The following is a 20,523-nucleotide window of genomic DNA, read 5'->3' on the forward strand; positions in this document are numbered from 1 at the left end:
AACAATTAGATTTGAAAGAAATTTTTAGTTCCATAAAAGTAACATGCCCAGAAATTAACTTAAGACACAAGGTTGGTATTATCTTAACCATAGAAAAGTCAAATTATGGTGGCAACAGTGATGGAATATGAAATCAAAGGAAATACTATGTGTTTTCTTATGCATAGAATGTGTGCACTGGCATTCGTGTGTTTAATGGTGTTCCTTTTATAGCCGTTGGACATACCAGATGGTCGAAGAGCTCCACTCCCTGCTCACTACAGGAGCAGTAGTACTCGCAGCATTGACACTCAGACTCCTTCCGTCCAGGAGCGCAGCAGTAGCTGCAGCAGTCATTCACCCTGCATCTCCCCGTTTTGTCCCCCGGAATCCCAGGATGGTAGCCCTTGCTCAACAGAAGATTTGCTCTATGATCGTGATAAAGGTAAGAATGGAATCATCCACTTAGAGAGTTTGTTATAGAGCCTTGTTCATTATACTTTCTTTGTCTTAGACCATTACATCATTTTTTTTTCTTTTGTTGAATAGTGAGATTGAAAAGATTGGTTAATCAAGGTTTGTTTGTTCATTGGTTTTACATACTCCCTTCTTCGTGACTCTCAACAAACATCTTCCATAAATGTGTCAGAGAAGCACAGCGCCTGTTTCTAGCTGTTAATGAAAGCCATAAAATGGAGTGTGTACAGCTTCACATCATACAGCACTCAGGTCTTTTCCTTGGTATTGCCCAGAGCTGATGAAGATTATGGTAGAGTATCTATTACTCATGTCTAAAGTTAGGTTTTATAATCAGATTGATTCTGGAAGAAATAATTTCTAAATACTCTGTTGGAAGAATAAATACATTTTTAACCAAATAGATAAAGCCCAATGAATACATACAGGACAACAGCGATTATATTGTGGTACGTAGATGCATTGTTAACTATTAAGAACATCTGGGATTTCTTATTGCTCATCAGCCCAAACTGCCTCCCCATGTTCTTCTGTCCCTGTGTCAGGCACTTGTTTACCACCATTTAACTGGCTTCTTTCTGATTCTGGCCTCCTAAGACCTAGCTACAGAAGGCAATATGGACTGCCCAGTTTTCACCTTCCTAGCTATTTGCAAGGAAACACTGAACTTGTTTTTATAACACATTTACTGCTTCTCATGATAGAGCAATAGATCAATGGCAACAAAAAATGTAAAACCATAGAAAAATTAAAGTTTATAAAATCTTACAGAATTTTTGTGGTCCTTGTTCTGATTTGACCCCCGCCCCCTATAATTTGAAGTATTATTACATGTAAAGTGCCCATATCTTAAGTGCTCAGGCAAGTGAATTTCTTACATATGTATGTACTTATGAAAGCACTACCTATATCAAGGTAGAGATATAGAACATTTTTATTACCCCATAATGCTCCCGTGGGCCTCTTCCCAGACAATATCCTTCTTCTCTCCACCTGGAAATAACTACTATTCTGACTTCCATCACTATTATTTAGTTTTTCCCTGGTACTGGATTTCACAGAAATGGAGTGGTATGGTACATATTCTTTGTGTCTGACTTCTTTCACTCACCATTATACCTAACTCTTCTGAGATGTTAACTGGAAGCTACTTTGGACTTTGTCCTCTGCTTTTCTGTCTGTGGGTGGATCTCAACAGTTCTCCCTTTTCTTGTTGACTTTTCCGTTATTGAAGGCCTTGTGGACCCCCTTCCTCCTTTAAGGATATATTGAATATAGTAGCTCAGGCATCTCTTTGTTTCAAGTGGGAAGTCTCCATTTCTTAGAATGTTAGAATAGGAAACTTTCATTTCACTGAGACATCCTACGAGAGTAAACACCTTTAATAACTTCCTCACAACCATTTTCCTGTGAATGTTTCATAGTAAAATAAACTAGAAAATACATTGCTTCCAGGAGGAGTCTTTGTTTGTTTTGAAGGCGAATGGAAACCTTAAATAATAGTAACTTGTTTTAGGCTATACAGCTGGTAAATGGTGAAACAGGTCTGTCCTGATTGATTCCAGAACTCATATTCTTTGTTATACCATTAGAAGGAGTAAGTACAGTTCAAGTTGGCCACCTTTGTTACTTATTAACACTTGTAGTTGGGGTAAAATGAAAAGTAGAAATAATGCTAGTAGTAAATCTTGGCAATTAATTCTGGAGTTTTGTTTTCTTCTTTTTAATTTTAATACTGTGGGTAATTGAGAGATGCTGAATTAGAAAGGAAATGTATTGGGAAGATGATAGATAAGTTCCATTTTGGTTGATGGGTTGGAGATTGTCTTCAGCGCCTCCAAGTGAATATATTCATGAGGCAGATAAATAAGCGGCTTCTGTAGCTCAGAAGAGGTAGATAGTAAGTTTCAAACATTATATGTTCTTTAATATCTCTTTTTCCTTTATAATCTGTTTTATTAACATTATGAGAGGGTATAATCAAGTCACTCTCCTGCTAAAGTCTTTTGCGGGAGACGTTACATAAATAACACTGAAATGAAGACCAGAACTGGCTTTGGGACCACAAAGGAATGCGTTTGAATCCTGTGAAGTTTTGAATGTAAAAACTGCACTAATTCTCAAGGATTCAATAAGTGGTGGTAGCTGCTGCTATGTAAAAATAAGTAATTTTAACTGAATAGCACATTAGTTTTTTCTTTGGCTATATCAATTGCAATGCCAGGACAAAAACACTCTGACTATTGAGAAAGTTCCAGCTGTTGAGAGACTTATTTCAGGTGAGTTTTTTGTTTGTTTGTTTGTTTTTTGCTAGGTCTTTCCAGAGACCTAAAGACTGGAGGCAGCTTGGTCACAGGCTTAAATAACATAAAGCCATGGGAACCACGGCTGTTCTCTGTTTGGAGGATTCAGGGATCCAGAATAAGAGCTCTCACCTTGACATTGTCAGAATATACATGAAGAGTTAGCCTAAATTCTTCTACATTATGATGTCCAAAATGCGAGGGACACAGTCAGTTATATAATTCAAATGGCAACGTCAAAATATTAGTTCTTTAAGCAGCTCTGCCAGCATTCCTTGATGATAGCCAAACTGATGCTAAGCAAGCCACAAAATCTAGACTTCAGTCTGCTACTTATCGTTGATCTTTGGCACAATTCACTTAGGCAGTTGTTATAAAATTCTGCAATTTTGCAAGATATTGTGGAAATATTGATTATTATAATCATGAAATAAATGGAACCATTTTGCTCAGGCCAACTACTAAGAGTTATGTATTCCAAGAGTCTATAAATTGACTACTTGCAATGTAAACTATATTTTCGTGAAGGAACAATGTATGTTATGTGGGTAGAGTTTTCCCAAGCCAATGCATATAAGCCTATTTAACTCATACTGTGATTTAACTCATTAATATTGCTAAACTTTGGGTATTAGTACTGAGCTGCCCTTTGTCCCAGGAGAGAAAAAGAAAAGTATTATTTTGTCTTTTCAGGGTCTTGGGATGACCCTAAGCAGATTTTTGAAATGCATGGTTTTTGGCATCTTCCTATTCCTTTCTACATACATTTTAACTTCACTTGTATTTATCTGTGGGGCTCTATTTCTTAACCTCCTTTTGACCTTTGTCCTTAGTGTGTTTTAACACTCTATCTTTTAGGTAGCCTAATAGCCAAGATTTTGTGGCACTTTTCTTGTGGGACTTTATATTGTGAAAACAGATATGATGAATATACTTGTTTTAGTCATCCCACCTTGCAAAATCACTGTTTTTTAACCTGGGTCTCTTGATTAAAAGATTCTCTCTGTATGGTTCTAGGATGCTTATTACCTAGAAGAACCTCTTGGTGATAAAATTAGAGTGTAAAGATATTATTCCAACAAAGGAGTTATTCCATAATTTAAAACTGGGATCTTTTCTAGAATTATGTCCCTAGGGTCATTTTCCCTGTTTTTCTTTTTCAAGACAACATCTAAAGTTACGACTGCACAAAATAAGCATTCATTAAATGCCCCTTTCCCCTCTTTCTGAAAATGTTGGCAATTGTACCAGTGGCAGATACTGTGAAGCTCTCTGTGGATGAGTTATTATTCACAGTTCAAAACTGTTTAATAAGTATACAACTCAGTTTTAGCTCAGAGTCTAGAATATAAGCAAACCAAAAATTTTTAACATGTCTGCATATATATTTCACTTAATCTCCTCATCTCTATTTACCAGGATGTAAGGTCCAACAAAGCAAGTAATCTTATTTTGTTCATTACTTTATCCTCAGCAAAGGCATGGTGGAGTATTTAATGGAAATTTTTTTAGTATCTTTTAAGACTTTTCTTTATGATATATCCATTTTTTAAAGGATATATTTTTACAGCTACGTTGAAAACATCAGTGTCTTTTTTGAGTTGTTAAATTATATATGTTAGGCTTTTAGTGTTCATGAAGAGTGTGATACTCTTTAAAAAAAATAGAGAACAAAAAGAGTAGACAAACTAAGATTATGCTAATTTAGTGATAGGCTTTTGGTCAGAAAGAAGCCATGAAGTTCAAATTTCCTGTTGAAATTAAAGGAAGGAAAGTAACTCTGCTACAACCTGTCTCATCTTTTCATTCTTGCTGTTGGTTATGCTGGTAACAGGAAAGCTCTGATAATGACTGGGGAGAAAATAATAGGGTATCAACTAGGTTAGAGGAAAAGGGAGTCTGTTGGATTTTTCCTCCGTTAGTTTTGTGTTGCTCTGAAAAGAAATACCAACTCATGGGGGCCACTCATACTCTATCTCCATGTGACACTAACGGAAGGCAGACCCAGTGAAGCTGTTACCTGAGTTGTAAGCCTTTAATTAGCAACATAGAATGTTAGATTGGAAGGAACTTGATCATCTAGTCCCCTCCTCGTGTCTGTAATGTAGACACTATAGACTTGAGATAGATCACAACTTAGTCAAGCAGAGAGCATAACGGTAATGAACCCTGACTCTGGGGTGGCCAGGTTGAATCCTTGCTCTGCCACTTACTAATTACATGTCCTTGGACAAGTTATTCAACCTCACTGTATTTCAATTTCATTGCCTGTGAATTGGGGATAGCTGCTTCATAGGATTGTTATGATGATGAAAAGTGCTCAGGTGATTTTATTTTTCTTATTTCCTGTAATATTACCACAATCCTATGGGTAGGTGATGTTGCCATTATTTAAAGGATGGGGAATCTGAGGCTTACAGAAATTAAGTAACTTTCCTTAACTTCTGTGTAGTGTACATGGCAACAAAGATCTTCTGTAGAAACATCATCCTACATCTTGCTGCCTTTGCAAAAGGAATAGCCTTTATATAGGCATTCTGCTGTGAAAGGACCTGGTGTGTAGACAACAGTAAGAAATTGTATGGCTGAGGCATAGGGGTGAATGGTGGAGGGTAGAAAGCAGTGAGAGTGGAGAAGTAGAAAGACTGTTATTTCATAAGGGGCCTTTGTAGGCCTTGCTAAGGAGAAATGAAAAGCCAAGCAGAGATCTTTTTGTCAGCTAAAGGATATGACCAGCTTAATATTTTAGAACTATAACTCAGGTGGAAATGGAAGTGGAGAGAGACAGTAGGAGGAAGAGATAAGATGCTGTTTTAATAGTCTAGTCCTGTGGTTTTCAAAGTTTATTACACACCCTTGTCAGCAATTTTGAATGTACCCCAATATAAATTCATATATTTCTAGGTTTGTATATGTGTATAATTCATTAAAACTAAATGAGTATTACTGAAATTTACTTACTTTTAAAGATAAAAAGTAAATATGTATAAATGTTCTAATATTTTTTTCTTACATGTCAGCAGATTGTTTTGTGCATATCAGTCGGGAGACCACAGAGGTAGGGCAAAGATGAGGAGAGGGGGAGCAGGGCCAGAGGAATTGGAGGAAAGAAGCTGAAAAGAATCAACATTATTTGGTGGCTGATTAGATGCATGAGGTGAGGGAGGAGAAGATGAGGATAACGGCAAAGTTCTTACAGAGTTCCAGTGTGGGAGATGTGACAAATGATCACTACCATTTATTAATTAGGTAGTGAATGTTGGACTTTAAGGTGAATATAATGAATAAATTGAAGGTTCTATGTTGGTTTTTGCCTAAAGATATAATACCATTTCCCTTTAGCAAGAATTTTTTTAAAAGAAAAGACTAAATTTTATCTCTTTCACTAAGACAACATTAATAGCATTTTGTTTTGCCTTCTGTTTTGCACATAGTAAGTGCTCAGTAAATATTTAAGTGAACATTTAAAATTATAGCGAAATTTTTTATTAGAAGTTCAAGAGTTCTTTTTTTCCCTGTAGGATACTTTAGGAGCAATTTAATATGAACAGCATATTTCAGTTTTTTTGAAAATCGATTTTCCTGGAAATTTTGTCATTTAATAAGCTTGAGAATACAATAGCTAAGATTGTATTGTAGTGATTTTCCTAAGATCTTGAAATGCATTGCTTTATAATACCTAAAATATTCCATGTAATCTGCAATTTATTTTCAGTTTAGTTCATTTTACCATTGTGATTTATATTTATAAGAAGCATGATTTCAGTCAATAAATTGGTTTAAGGGGTGTCTTCAATAAAGTGATTTGCTTTCATCTTTAACTATCATGTCAGATTCAGAGTAAGTAGTTACCATGTCAATGACTCTAAGTTGAATTTGTAGATAATAATCAATGTCATTCTGCATATCAAGATTATGTTGTAGAAGAAGCATTGTACTTATTTTGAGTACACAAAAACAAAAGAAAAACTATAATTTGCTTAATTTGTAAATTGATATCAATTCACTTAATACTTATAGAGTGATAAGTCATTAAATAAAACACCTCCTACATATAACAAATATTTAGTTAATGGGCTAACATTTGGAATGTAAGTTGAGTCTCAGTTACTAAAAAATCAATCTGATTTGGAGCAAAGTTCAAAAATATAAGTGGTAAAAGGTTATAATGTCATTTTTGCCCTTACCCTTTGTTGAATACTGATTTAAAGGAGATCTTACATGTAGCTGATATCTTGTTTTTATTAAAATTATGTAGCATTCTCATAATGAGTTAACTTTGAAATTTTAGAGAGAACTTTGAGGCTATTTATAAAAGCCAAATGTTCTCCTTATTTGTAACTTCCCTATTTGGTCTTAGAGTTAACTGAAAATGCAGGCTTTTGAATGCAATTAGTAATGCTACCTGGTTCTTAAAGTTTATTGCCAAGAAATGCTATGAAATTGTGTGTTCTTCCTGATTTCATTAGGCCATCAAACCACACTGTAGTTGATAATTTCATTTCCTGAAGCAGAAGTAATTTTAACACTAGAGTGGTAATTCTGTTTAGGTCCTATATAGTCAATCATATTTCTAATCTAACTCTCTTGGCTAACTCTCATGCTTTTATTGTGATTTTAGTTGTCGTTGAACACTATATTCACTTTCCTAGTGAGTTGTCTACCTGGGAAAGCTAAAATAAGAATTATATTCTACTGGCTATTGCTATATATACTATAAAAATATTTTCATTGAATAGTAGTCTTATAGAATCTGCATGCTTTAGGCATTGATTTTAATGTCAGGATAATAGATCTCTATACAGTAAAGGATGCCATCATGAACTGGCAGTGTTCATGATAGACAATCACAAACCTGGAAAATCTGGTACTTCAAATCTTACTCTGCTTCCCTGCCAGAAGCAGAATTTTATCTTTGTGTACCTGAATAGAATTAAAGTATGCAAATCTATTAAAAATGACATTTCCTTAACTCTATTCTGCCAAGAAAGAGTAGAATAGGCACTCAATTTTTGAGTGGTTCACCATTTTTAATTTGAAAATTAGAAATGATGTGTTCCTTCTATTATAATAATATTATTGAGAGCTTATTGTATTTCAAGCACTATCCTAATCCTTTTATGTTACATTTTTTACAGCTATCATGTCAGTAGTTAATCCCGTTTTACAGGTCAAAAAACAGAGGGATCAAACTTAACCCTAGGTCATGCAGCTAGGCCTAGGTAGAAGTCAGGTAGCCTGACTCTAACCCAGTGTTTTTAACTTTTTCAATTTGGTTCTCAAATTTGGCTGCACTTCAGATGCATTTGGGAGCATTACCAAAAAAAAAAAAAAAAAAGCAATGCTCAGCTTCTCTCAGCTAATTAAATCAGAATCTTTTAGGGATCTTTATATATATGATTTTTTTAAAACTAGAATTATGGGCCACAAAACTTAATATACCAAAAATAATGAAGGTCATTTATCAGGAGAAATTCAGAAACTCTTAAGCTATACAAGTACATATAATTTAATGAATATTGTTTCTGTATGAAATTCTAAACTTTAGTAACTTCTCTAATTTTTCCAAGCTTTAATTCATTACCATATGTTTAAAAATACTTGACAAGCTACTTGTATTTTAATAGTAAATATGGCAAACACACATAAGTGCGATCTGTTATAATAAAATAGCCAATCACATTTTTCCATGCTGTTGATATTCAGTTGGGTGATTATAAGTGAGACTATTGTAAATATAGAAAGATATTTAAATAATCATATTCATTGCATTTTTTATTAATAAATAAAAAATGGCTATGATAAGACCATATAGTAACATTTAACTTAATCTCCACTATATTTGCATTGGCTATGATAAGACCATATAGTAACATTTAACTTAATCTCAACTATATTTGCAGTTATGATCCTGTATTATTTTCCTCTGGGATAACAGAATGAGAAAATTTATATTGAGATTGAATTAAGATTACCATGAGCCTTTTCCTCTTGAATCTCCTGAGCAGGCATGCTTACCTCATATTTATAATGTTCTGTTATTGAAAAGTGGTTACTAAATTCAATGCAGAGTTTTAAGTGAATAAGGGAATGAGTAGTCTTGAATGAGTAGAATAGGTTGGTCATGTGGGTTGTTTTTAAAGCATGCCACTTTGTAAAGCAAAAAAATATTTTGGTACAGTGTTCCTTCTTTGTATGTTAGAACCATTAAAGAAAAATTACAGAATTTTAGAGTTTGTGAGTGGCAATTCCTTTAATTATGTAGAAACCTACAAAGGTAGATTCTAGGTGGTCAAGGTTTAACACAACTATACAACAGGAGCTGAAGCCACAGGCTGGACATCTCCGTTTCTTGTTCTTTGTAGTCTCTCAGATTATGTACTTACCTGAGGAGAAAGCTCCAGATTCAATAAATATTTGTTTATAGTTTCAACTTTTTTTTGTTTAAGCTTTGTCTTTCCAGACTCCCTAACATTAAACATAAATATATATTCAACAGAAAACCAAATAATTTTTATTGAAAAGGCAGAAAGATGTAATAACGCTGAATGCTATCTGTCTAGGATAGCAACGTATTTACTTGTTTAAAATTAATCAATCCTTCTCAAAGAAAACAGAAAAAGAATGTTTAAGCAGGTAAAACTCTGTAAAAAATACATTTAAAGCCTCAGAAATTAAAAAAATTGAAGAAAGAAAATAATTTAATTTATTCTAGATTGTTAATGGGAAGATAATCAGTTTTGCAGATAGGTTATCCAACTCATACCTAGCTTTCAAGCATGGGAAAGTCTACTGAAACCATCAGTAAAATTGTGAGAAAAATAATATGGTAGGCCTGATGATGGAGTAAGAAATATTAATAGAAGGCAGAAGACTGTAACTGTGGCCAAGATGGCTTTTCTTACATGGTAATAGGGTGGATTCTTAACTACCGACATGGTCACACCCATGCTGATGGCATAAAAGACTTGCTAAAGGCATTGAGCCCATGATTTTAGACTGATTCCGCATGTTCCATGTGGTCTGTGTTGTGCCTAGCAGTAATCTCCATGGAAGCATCTCATGCCATATCTCCTCACTCATGTTCTTGGTCTCATGTATTTCCTTTGCATAGCTTGCTGCTGTTTGGATAGTAAAGGGAGGTCAATCTGCATTTTTGGTATTACACAAAGTTTGAGGCCTCATCCTCACCAGGTTTTGATCATGGACCAGTCTTTTCTAGCCTAGCTCAGATAGAGAGCAGTAAATTCAGACCTCTAATCATGCTAATAATATTGCTTTGCATCAACCTAAGACAGAAAAAATCATCTTACCCCTCTTCCCTTTTGATTAAGCAAGATACAGGATAAATGTTGAATTTAAGACAATCATCAAATCTGAATGGTATAGGAAGAAACCTAATGTCTAAAACTTAATTCCTTCCAAGAGACTATTCTTTGCATATAGGGACACGTACAGTAGTGACAGAGAAACTGTGGTTTTCTAGTTTTCCTGATAGTGTGGCTTGGTTATTTTGTAGATGGTGATTTCCTAGCCAGAAATATAGCCATATTTAAATATAAGTATAGATCTACATTCCCAAGACTAACATAGATGCTCTTGGAGTCATTCACAAAATAAAGTATTAGTGTGCATCAAGGATCTGCTTTCTAAGCATATGTTATACTTCATTAATGACGATAAAACATTCCTTTTTTACTCGGTTTCTGAATGTTGGACTGTATTTTATATCCTAAACTAAAGCAACTTACCAAAACTGTGACAAACATAATTATGGTGCTAGTGCTATCTTTCAAATAGATGAAAATGATACATCTCAATAGATATGTGCATAGTATTACAGCAGTGGGGATTGGTTTGCACGAAGTCAGAATTTGTTTAAATAGGGCCATTGTATTTATACAAGTATGCTACTGACTTTACAACTTGGCGTCTTACAAAGATAATGACACATTTTGGTGGGTTTGAGTTTCCAAGATCCTTTGCCAGGTAGGAAAGGGAGAAACTGCATATAGGTTTTATGGCTTTTCATGAATAGACCATTTTCTTTTTGGTCAAAAATATGAGGAAAGCATGTTAAGTAGAGATGTTTTGGGATTTCTCAGGTCTTGCTGTAGCAAAAATACAAACTGTGTTGAAAAAGCTCTTTTATATAGATATTTTAAAGGCAAAATTCTGAGCAAATTACCCTTTTATGGTGGGCAGGGGAAAAGAGATGTGTTACAATATAAACCTGTTTTTTCTTCTGCATACGTGTTATCCATAGTGTTTAGTAAAAGTAAGATTTCTGCTAAGAACTTTTGTAATGAAAATTATCCCACTTACTAAAACCTTCAGTTAAATTAGTTGGACAGTGAGAAAGCATGTGAAGAGCCCTGTATTATTGTAATCTGTTGTAAGTCTTCTGTATAACTTAAGCATATTACCCTATTCATTTGCGTTTTGAAAATAAATAATAATATATTTTGTTTTCAGGATTATGGCTTTGCTTTATTCAAAATTCAGTTTTATGGACCAAAATATCCTTCTTTTATGTTGTATGGTATTGTAGATTACTGTTGCATTGAAGTTTTTATTTAGAAGAAATGTATTCCATGAGGGTGTTAGAAATAGCTTTGCAATAAAGGAGGCTCTGTGGTGGAAGCATAGGGGCAGTAGTGGATACATTGTGCTGTTTGTTTGGAAATCAAATTTAATTTAAAAGAGCTTTCACTCACTAGTTAATATAACTGCTTTAAATTTACAGACAGTGGGAGTAGCTCACCGTTACCCAAGTATGCCTCATCTCCCAAACCAAACAACAGCTACATGTTCAAACGGGAGCCCCCAGAGGGATGTGAGCGAGTGAAGGTCTTTGAGGAAATGGCGTAAGTAATGTCTTTTCTGTCAGCTGGGATCTGCAAAACTGTAAAGCTTTTTACTGAGACCAGTTGATCACAGATGAATCAACTACTCTATCCAGCTGATAATATATTTTAAAAGCAAATTATGTAAAGAGAATTGAATAGGCAAAAGAGATCTTATTGAAGAAGAATTGAAGTTTGTATGCCAGAAATGTTTAACCCAATACAAAGAAACTTGGAAATTTATCCTTACTACCTAACAGGTCTATTTTTAATCATTAAGAATTATCCTTTCAAGAACTATATTAATTTAGATAGTTAACAAAAAGACGTTTAGGAGCAAAGTTAACATCTGGGTGTGAGTAGCCTAAAGACAGTGTATTCATTCCATAAGCCAGAGGGAAATCAGTCTCCTTCCCCGTAGACACATCTAGCATGTTAACTCATTAAATTCAGACTTTCTGTTTGTAGGAGGTTTTTTTCCTTTTTGAAATTTCAGTATGTATAAGTTAGAAATAAAATTGAAAAAGAAGTTCATGCTGTAAACACTGGGCAGGATAGCTCAGAAGAAGACTGTGTGGCTCTTGGGCGCCTCATCCCTTTGTCCCAGTGCAGGTGCCTAGTGGGGGCTGCTGTACTCTTGCACCCTAGAAAGGGACAGAGACCGGTCTTACAGGAGTTGATGGTTTAGCTCCCAGGAATGGGAGGAGAGGAAGGACTTGTGGACTCTGCTCTGTTGGGCTGACTGGCTCTTGGAGAGACCACTGAAACTCCACCCCCTCATCTGTGCTAGTGCAAATATGTCTAGAGACTCAGAAAAAAGGAGGAAATGCTCTAAACCACATACATGATGGGGTAATGCTCCCCCACCCAGCATACTTTTTCTTAACAGCAAAGGTCATCCTTACCTTGCATAATCTTCAACTATAATGTAGGAGACTTTCCCACATTCCTAAATGATTAAAAGCAAACTAATGACCTCCATAAAAATTTGTCTGCTTGATCCTTTTGAAAATCCTTTTGTCTCAAATATCACTTCAGTGCTGTGTACATGAATAGTCTACCAGCTGACTTGTGCTATGGAAGATGTTTACCCATCTGTATACACCTAACCCATCCCCTGCCATTCACATTTTAGCTGTTTTAGAGAACTCCAGTTAATTCAGAAAGTACTTAACTTTTTAGTGATTTTAAACCTAATTTTGTCTTACGTTTTTAGGTCTCGTCAACCTATCTCGGCCCCTCTCTTTTCATGTCCTGACAAAAACAAGGTTAATTTCATCCCAACTGGATCAGCTTTCTGTCCTGTAAAACTTCTAGGCCCCCTCTTACCTGCTTCTGACCTGATGCTCAAGAACTCTCCTAACTCTGGCCAGAGCTCAGCTCTGGCAGCTCTCACGGTGGAGCAGCTCTCATCCCGGGTTTCCTTTGCATCTCTTTCCGATGACACCAGCACAGCGGGCTCCACAGAGGCCTCTGTTCAACAGCCATCCCAGCAGCAGCAGCTCCTGCCCGAATTGCAGGGCGAAGAACACATCTCTGCTCAGACCTATGTGATCATCTAAAGCAAAGGGGGAGCTGGCCTCCACCCTATGTTCCATGGATGAGGAACGTGATCTCAGATATCTATATGCATGGAGTGACAAACTTTCTGAACACCACCACCACCAACAAAATACTTATCAGCGTCATAAAGTATCTCTTAACACTGATCTTGGCAGGGACGGAACTCCTATTCAGCAGTTTTTGTGGAAAGCAGTAATGCTTGCAAAACGTGTGTCATTTGGCATTTTAAGTGGAGACTATGCATTTCATAGTATGTTTGACAGATTAGTACTGTGTCCTGTGTTTTGTTCCAAATTCTTCAGTATAAATAAGCTCTATATCAAAAAGTTGCCTGTCTAAATAGAAAATGTCTTGCTGTGTTTTGTCCTATGGAAAATACTGTACTTCAGGATTATGTTTACAATTGATCCAGGTGTTTGTTTCTAACTTCTGTAATACATACAATGCAAAAAAAAAAAAAAAAAAAAACGGCCACAACAGTTGCACAGTGCCCACCCTATGGCCTAGCTTCAGGTACTTCAGTTGAAGTCTAAACTCAGGTAACTTGGAATGTATATCATATTGGGATATTAAATATTTCACAGCTAAAAAGCTAAAGAGGGAACATCACTCTTTTGCCTTTTCTTATTTTATGCATTTCCCTTTCCTCATTACATTCCACATTCTTATTAGAATAAGAAGTGCATTCAACCCAAGGAGAATGATAATCCTGGACATGGGTGAACATGAGGAGAACCAGCAAATCTGTGGTGTTTGATATCACTTTTGTCATGTGGTTACCAGTAAAACAACTGTTGCATTCACTGTTTCAACATGTGTAAACCGTGGCTTTTTTAAAAGTTCAGGTGTTGCTCAGTTAAGGACTGTTACAATGTTGCAAATGAAGTGTTCAGCACTAGACTGTACATAAACATTCCACATTGTGATGAAATTTAAAGATAAGAATGTCTAGATTTAATTTCAAAACAAGTGAAGTGTTTGACAGGGGATGGTTGAGATTTTTTGTTTATGTTGGCCATTAGGGTCATAAATGTTACCGTCTTATCTAAAAGTATATTTATGTTTAGTTCTCTTTTAGAAATTCTTTAATTTTCAGGTTAAAAAGTGACATACTTTTGGTTATTGTTTTCCTCAAGCAGTTCAAGTGATGAGTTGCATTCACATAAAGAGAATACTGGGGCCTCAGAATTTGGTGACTTACAAGAGCCATAGTTTGAAGCTGTCTCATTTAAGCCTTTCATAATACTATCATGAATAGTTTTGTTAAGATTTGGGATGTATGAAGAAGAACATAAACCCAAGTAAATAGCCTTGAACTTGCAGACTTGACGTAAGTTCTCCACAGAGTGTGAAGAGAGCCCTAGATATTCGTCATTGGTCGATGGGAGAGCCCAACTTTCAGACATTGTTTTCTGCAGCACAAGGCAAGTATCCAAAAGTAGAGGGAAGCTTTTGTATTTTTATTCCATTCCTTTCAGTTCTATAAAACCTAGAGTTGTTTCATTTGCACCTAAAGTGTACGGCACAATTTTCTTAAGAATTAGGGGAACAGGTGCCCACAGTTAAAGGAACGTTTCAGTTCCCTTCAGTCATTCCTGGTTTTTCTTTGTTTTGTTTATTTCTCACAGAGATTGAAGAAGGATGAGGTGGTGATAGAGAAGAAAGCAACGCCATTGATTTTTTTTTTAAAGAAATGATATATGTGTATATGTTTGTGTGTGTGTGTGTGTATTCTTTGTATTATTTTGTCATGATCCCAATTCTCTTCTTTCCACCAAAGTTTGCAGTAATATTCTCTCCTGAAGGTGCATTCTGGCTCCTTTAAATTAGTCAGTGTTATATTGTAGGAGACTGTCATGGAAAAAAGGACTCAGTTTACTTTTGCCATTTTCACAGGGGAACCTTTTAAAACAATCTTTTCAGCAGCAGATACCTTTAACCCTAATAATCTCAGGCCTTGATGAAAATACTATATTTTGTAGATTATGGGTAAAGGGAGAAAATTGCTAGTTCCGTAAGATAAATATGAGCTCCATTTAACTTCTGATATCTGGTTTAGCATTACATACATAATATGTTGATCTTATGCTCTGCTTTTGTCCAAATAAGATGCAATAGTATCAATATCAATTTCAGAAAGATGGACTGAATATGCTTTTTTGGTGATGAAATCTGATGTACGATATTTATAGTGACATGTGCTTTTATTTTCTCATGAGAAACTAAATATTAATTGTGTTGTACATTTGTTCTTAGCATATATAAAAGTTTTGAACCAAATGTGTTAAAGCTTATGCTTTGCCATGTAAATTTTCCAGAAGTTGTTGAGCTCAAATGTATCCTACATCCAGCTGTAGAAATTTGTCAGAAATTGTTTAAATTTTGTATATAGTTGTACTGTTTAATTCTAGCCACTGCGCTGAACAGTATTCGAGTTACCATACAATATGGCTTTACACAAGGAAATGTGTGGCTTTTGTTTTGTATTTTTTCAGTATAGAAGTTCCTGTGTCTTATTTAAATAAAGTTATTAGTAAAACTGGAATAGTTCACATATGTTTTTGGAAAGACTGGAGTTATCCATGTACTACCCGACAGAGATGAATTCAGCTCGGGGTAGTGGCAGTTTTCGGCTCTCATCTGAGTTCCTGACCTGCATCTCTGGAGCTGTGGGGCTTCTAACTGGATCGGATTTCTGCAACCTGGTCTCCTCTTGACATTTAATTTACACACTTTCCGTCACAAGGTAAGAGGCTAAATGTCTAAAGTTCCAAGTCTTTGTACTACCCAGCTATGATCACATTAAATAGAGAAAACCTTGTTCCCACATCATTTTATACCTAAGAATTATGGAAATGAGTTTAAATTCAGTGAAATCACCTGCAAGAAAGGTACATGTACCTGCAAAGAAAGTTGCAGTAATAATCTTTAACTTTTTACTCTTTTTTATTTGTTGAGATTCAGAATAAGAGGGGAAAGAGGTTTACAAAAACAGAGGGCTGGTGTTATGCCCAGTTATCCAGATAACAAGAACAAACCACTGGGAAAAATAATTTACCAGCAGAGTGTTGTTCATTTCCCAAGCACATCTCATCAAAGAGATTGATAAGATTTGACCTTTAAATTGAACTTTAAAATGACTAGTAGCTGTTTTGGGCTTAGAAAAATAAAATAAGTTTTTAATGGTGGGATGTATCAGCTATCTACTTGAGAATAATGTGTAATTCAGGCAGGAAATTACCTACCTTATACAATTTTAAAATTCCATTGCAAGTGAACATGAGTATGAAGTGAACATGAAGTCAGCTCCATCTCTGCTTGAATTTGTCATATTATATAATAAAACTTAATATAAATGGCCCTGAAAAACAAAGTAATACAGTATTTGCAAAATCAACCTCAGGAACAAGGGGGAAATTAGGCCTAAGAGCTAACATACTCTAACCTTACACTAACTAAAAATAATCACTTGGGGTTTGCTTATGAATATTGCAAACTGAGGGGTTGCCCCCACCCCCACCTCCCATCCCACAGAATGAGGTCACATTTAGCTCAGGTTTCATTACCCCCTACGTATTCCCTACTGCTCTCTGCGCAGCTTCCACCTTCACCCTCTTTGGTATCCACAAGCCTTATTTTCTCCCTGTACACTCTTTTGATGAACTCATGGTTTTTTGGAGTTGCAGGGGCTTTATGAAGATGGATCCCTTAATTCATACCTTCATTGCAAATCTCAGTGTGATATCCTAGACCCACAGTTCCACTTTAAAGAACATCTCTCAAACTTCTTGCCTTATATCAACCTCAGTGGTTAAATGGAATCAAGACAGTCTTGCCCCCTGTTGTACCAAGCCAGCTCTCCTTTTTTATACTGCTATTACTCTTATTTCCAGAGATAAGGACCGTCTATGTCCTGATGTTTTTGCCACCTAAGTTTCTCAGTTTTGCCTTTCTGCCTTCCTATTTGTCTCACCACTAAATTTCAAGCTGCAGAGATGTATGATGGTAGTAGACCAGACCGCCATGACATCTAGATGAATTTCTTTGAAACAAGACTGTGGTACCAAGGAAACAAAATTACTGAGTATGCTAGACTTCCAATAACTTCTATGGGGCATAGACCAGGGGTCAAACTACTGCCCACGTACCAAACCAGCCCTTTGCTTATTTTTGTAAATAAAGTTTTACTGGAACAAAGCCACACTCATTTACTTACGTATTGCCAATAGCTATTTTGCAGCACAATGGCAGTGTTAAGTAGTTGCAGCCAACGCGGTCTGGCCCACAATGCCCAAACTATTTACTACCTGGCTGTTTACAGAAGAAATCAGCTGACCTGTGCTGTAGACTAAAGAGCAGACTGGAGACTAGATGTAGTATCATACATGTAGTTTTAAAAATATGTCCATAAATTCTTTGATACTTCCCTCTTCAAGAAGTAGAGCTTCATTTACCACCCCTTAAGCGTGGGCTAGACTTGCTACTTCTAAAGAGAATGAGGCAGAAGTGATGGCATGTCACTGAGAGTAGGTTATAAAAAGACTGGCCTTGTCTTGGGTGTACTTGCTCTCTTGGATCACTTACTATGGGAGAAGGTATATTGTGAGGATACTTAGAAAGTCTATGGAGAGACTCAATGGTGAGTAGCAGAGGCATCTCCAGCCAAGGCTCAAGATGACAATTTCATGGGACACCTTGAGCCAAAGCACCCCACTAAACTGCTGCTGGGTTCCTGACCCTCAGAAACTGTGAAATAATAAATGTTTGTTGTTTAAAGGTAAGTTTTGGGGTAATTTGTAACAAGGAATTAGAGAACTAATACAACAGCAGCACCCCTTGCCCCCAACCCACACATACTCATTATTACCAGCAACATCACCAAGAGTCTTGCTTTATAATTCTGTCCTCTGAGTCCAGAAAATGAAGCTTGCTATTTTAGAATGGCTACTTCTTGAAAGAATCCCTTTTGGGCTAGGTCCAAGACAAAGCTTTCTCATATAAAAGTTTATTTATTATTTGAACAGCTCACGTGATATTAAGTCTCTACTGTATGTGCCTAACAGTTAACTTGTCTAACACTAAGGCACCTAAGACAATCAAATGGGGAGAAAAGTAAGACCTTTGGAGAAATGGATTTTCTGTGGAAAATGATATAAGAAGAGTGGGATAGGTGATCAGTTTTCACTGAAAAGAAGAAAAGTTAGAATTTCTCAAGAAAATGAAAAATATTTCCACCTGAAATGTCTGGTGTTTTCCCTTTAGTTAATAGGCTACTAATTCACTGGTTCTAAAATGACCTATCCCATTCCATCGGCATTTATTTGCAGCTCTCAAAAAGAAGAGTAAAAATAATTTTTTTCAGAGTTTCCGGATCAGTTTAGTGATGGGCTCTCTCATTCATAACACTAAGAATTTAAACAATTAGATCATTTTTCCCCCAAAAGATTTTCTGATAACAAGGAATGGGTCCCCTTTCACAGTACAAATTCTACCCACGTCTTGGCATCTGCTTTAAGCATGACTTTGCTGACATTCCTTTAGTCAGGATTGGGCATGGCTCTGCAGGCAATGGATGTTATTTCAAACCACTGTCTGGAAGCGAGATGGATAAAGGTGGATGTAGGGCTCCACAAGGACCTGCCAAATGGGGAGAAGGGTTCATGCTGGAAAGGCAAAACTTTTCTTAGGTTTTCTATTCCACTTTGTAAAGGAAACAGGTTACACTCCAGGGACAGGAGTTAACAAAGGACACTGCTCATGTGCTGCAATACACAGCCTGCCATTTTTCATATGGACTGGAATCAGTGCAGACAGGGTAATCCTACCTGACTGTATTCACCTGCCCATTTGATTAGAGACAAACACCTGGTGTGGTCTCTCCCCCTTCCTTTCCCAGTGACCACCCCGGAGCAAGCCCTGAGAGCTCTATGTGAAGAAGCTGTTCCTTTTCAAGTCCCTAACTCTCCTGATCACTCTCCCAAACCCATGGCCAGTGCATCAGGTCCTGTGAAGATAATAAGGAGGTTGGAGGAGGAGGCTAAAGGTGGCCACATTGTTGCAATAGGATCTGGTGAGTGAGGAGAGCGTAGAGGTGAGCTTTCACAATATTCGTATGCCCTTTGGAAATATTTAATTTTTTTCCTTACAATGAGCATGTATTCCTTTTGTAATGTTTGGTAAAAGACAAGGAAGCAACATGACCTTCATTCTGCAGCACTGCTGACAGTCCTCCCCTCTGTCTGCTCCACCTTCTCACCATCCATCATCCAGTTTGCAGCATAAAGTGGCTATGACTTAGCTGGCTGCTTTACATATTCCTAATGTGAAGGAAGGTGAGATTCAAAGGAAGTGACCAACATGAAAATAGATGTCTAACTTCACTGGTAAGGCAATGCAAATTAAAACAATGTGCCTTTAAATTGGCAAAGAATAAAAAGGAGGATAATAGTCCTGCTAAAGGAGGTGGGGGGCGGATATGGTCATTCTTTTATCTGCTGTTAGAAGAAGAAACTGGCTCAACCTTTCTGAACAAGTGGAGCAGCATTTACGAAAGAGCAGGTTGCAAACCAGTGTGATCCCTTTGTTTTGTAAAAATTTTTTATACACACACACACACACACACACACATGTAGGTTAAAAAAAGTAAAATTAATAGTGGTTTTGCCTGGGTAGATAATTCTTTAACATTTTGCTTCTCTGTTTTTCTAAGTTTTCTCTAGTAGCACTTGTAAACATTAAAGTGTACATGTTAATTTCTAAATATAAAAGGAGGGGGAAAAGTAGGGAGAAAAGAAGGGAAATGGCACAAAAGATTACGTTTTAATCGAAATGAGTGGCAGATCTCTTAAAATCAAGGTGGCTTGAGAGGAGGCTTGGTAGAATGAACTTGGCTCCGTGGGAGAATCCTACATGCATAGTTTCAGGTTTATCCCCTTTCCCAGAAAAAGTGGCCCAACACGCTTATAATCTAAAGTAAGCAGGATGAAATTATTTAAGCCTGGAATGGGGTTGGGAAGTGTCTTTGGGGAAGGCTGGAGTTTGAGATTGGAGGACAGAGCATTTCCTGGAGTGTGGCCCGTACTGACAGCCTTCCACTCGGTTGAGATGGATTTGTGAAGTGGCCACCAGGGAGCCCAGAAATCTGTCCTCTCATTTATACTCTTTGAACTGCCTCATCCAGAAAATTGAAAAGGACCCCTTGCCCTAAGCAAACTGTAGAAGCTTGAAAATGGCCAAGAGATTTGCAGGACTGTGATTGTTATTTCTAAGTATACTTTTTATTAAGGGTTGTTTGGTCAGTTTTACAGAGATTGCCTCAAGTGGGTACATGTGAGATGGAAGTTAAGGAAATTATG

General features: G+C 36.4%; 1 protein-coding gene across 2 annotated transcripts in view; it reads left to right on the top strand.

Annotated features, from left to right (window-relative positions):
• GLCCI1 (glucocorticoid induced 1) overlaps nt 1–15,713 on the top strand; it is an 81,696-nt gene extending 65,983 nt beyond the window's left edge. For both annotated transcript variants that reach the window (XM_045564866.1, XM_045564867.1), the window contains exons 6-8: nt 214–424; nt 11,506–11,626; nt 12,822–15,713. In XM_045564866.1, coding sequence (XP_045420822.1) covers nt 214–424; nt 11,506–11,626; nt 12,822–13,167 — 678 coding nt within the window. In that variant the 3' untranslated portion in view covers nt 13,168–15,713. The remainder of the gene's footprint in view (nt 1–213; nt 425–11,505; nt 11,627–12,821) is intronic.
• The last annotated feature ends 4,810 nt before the right edge of the window (nt 15,714–20,523 follow it).

This window comes from Lemur catta, chromosome 11 (genome assembly GCF_020740605.2).
Source record: "Lemur catta isolate mLemCat1 chromosome 11, mLemCat1.pri, whole genome shotgun sequence".
Lineage (NCBI taxonomy): Eukaryota > Metazoa > Chordata > Mammalia > Primates > Lemuridae > Lemur > Lemur catta.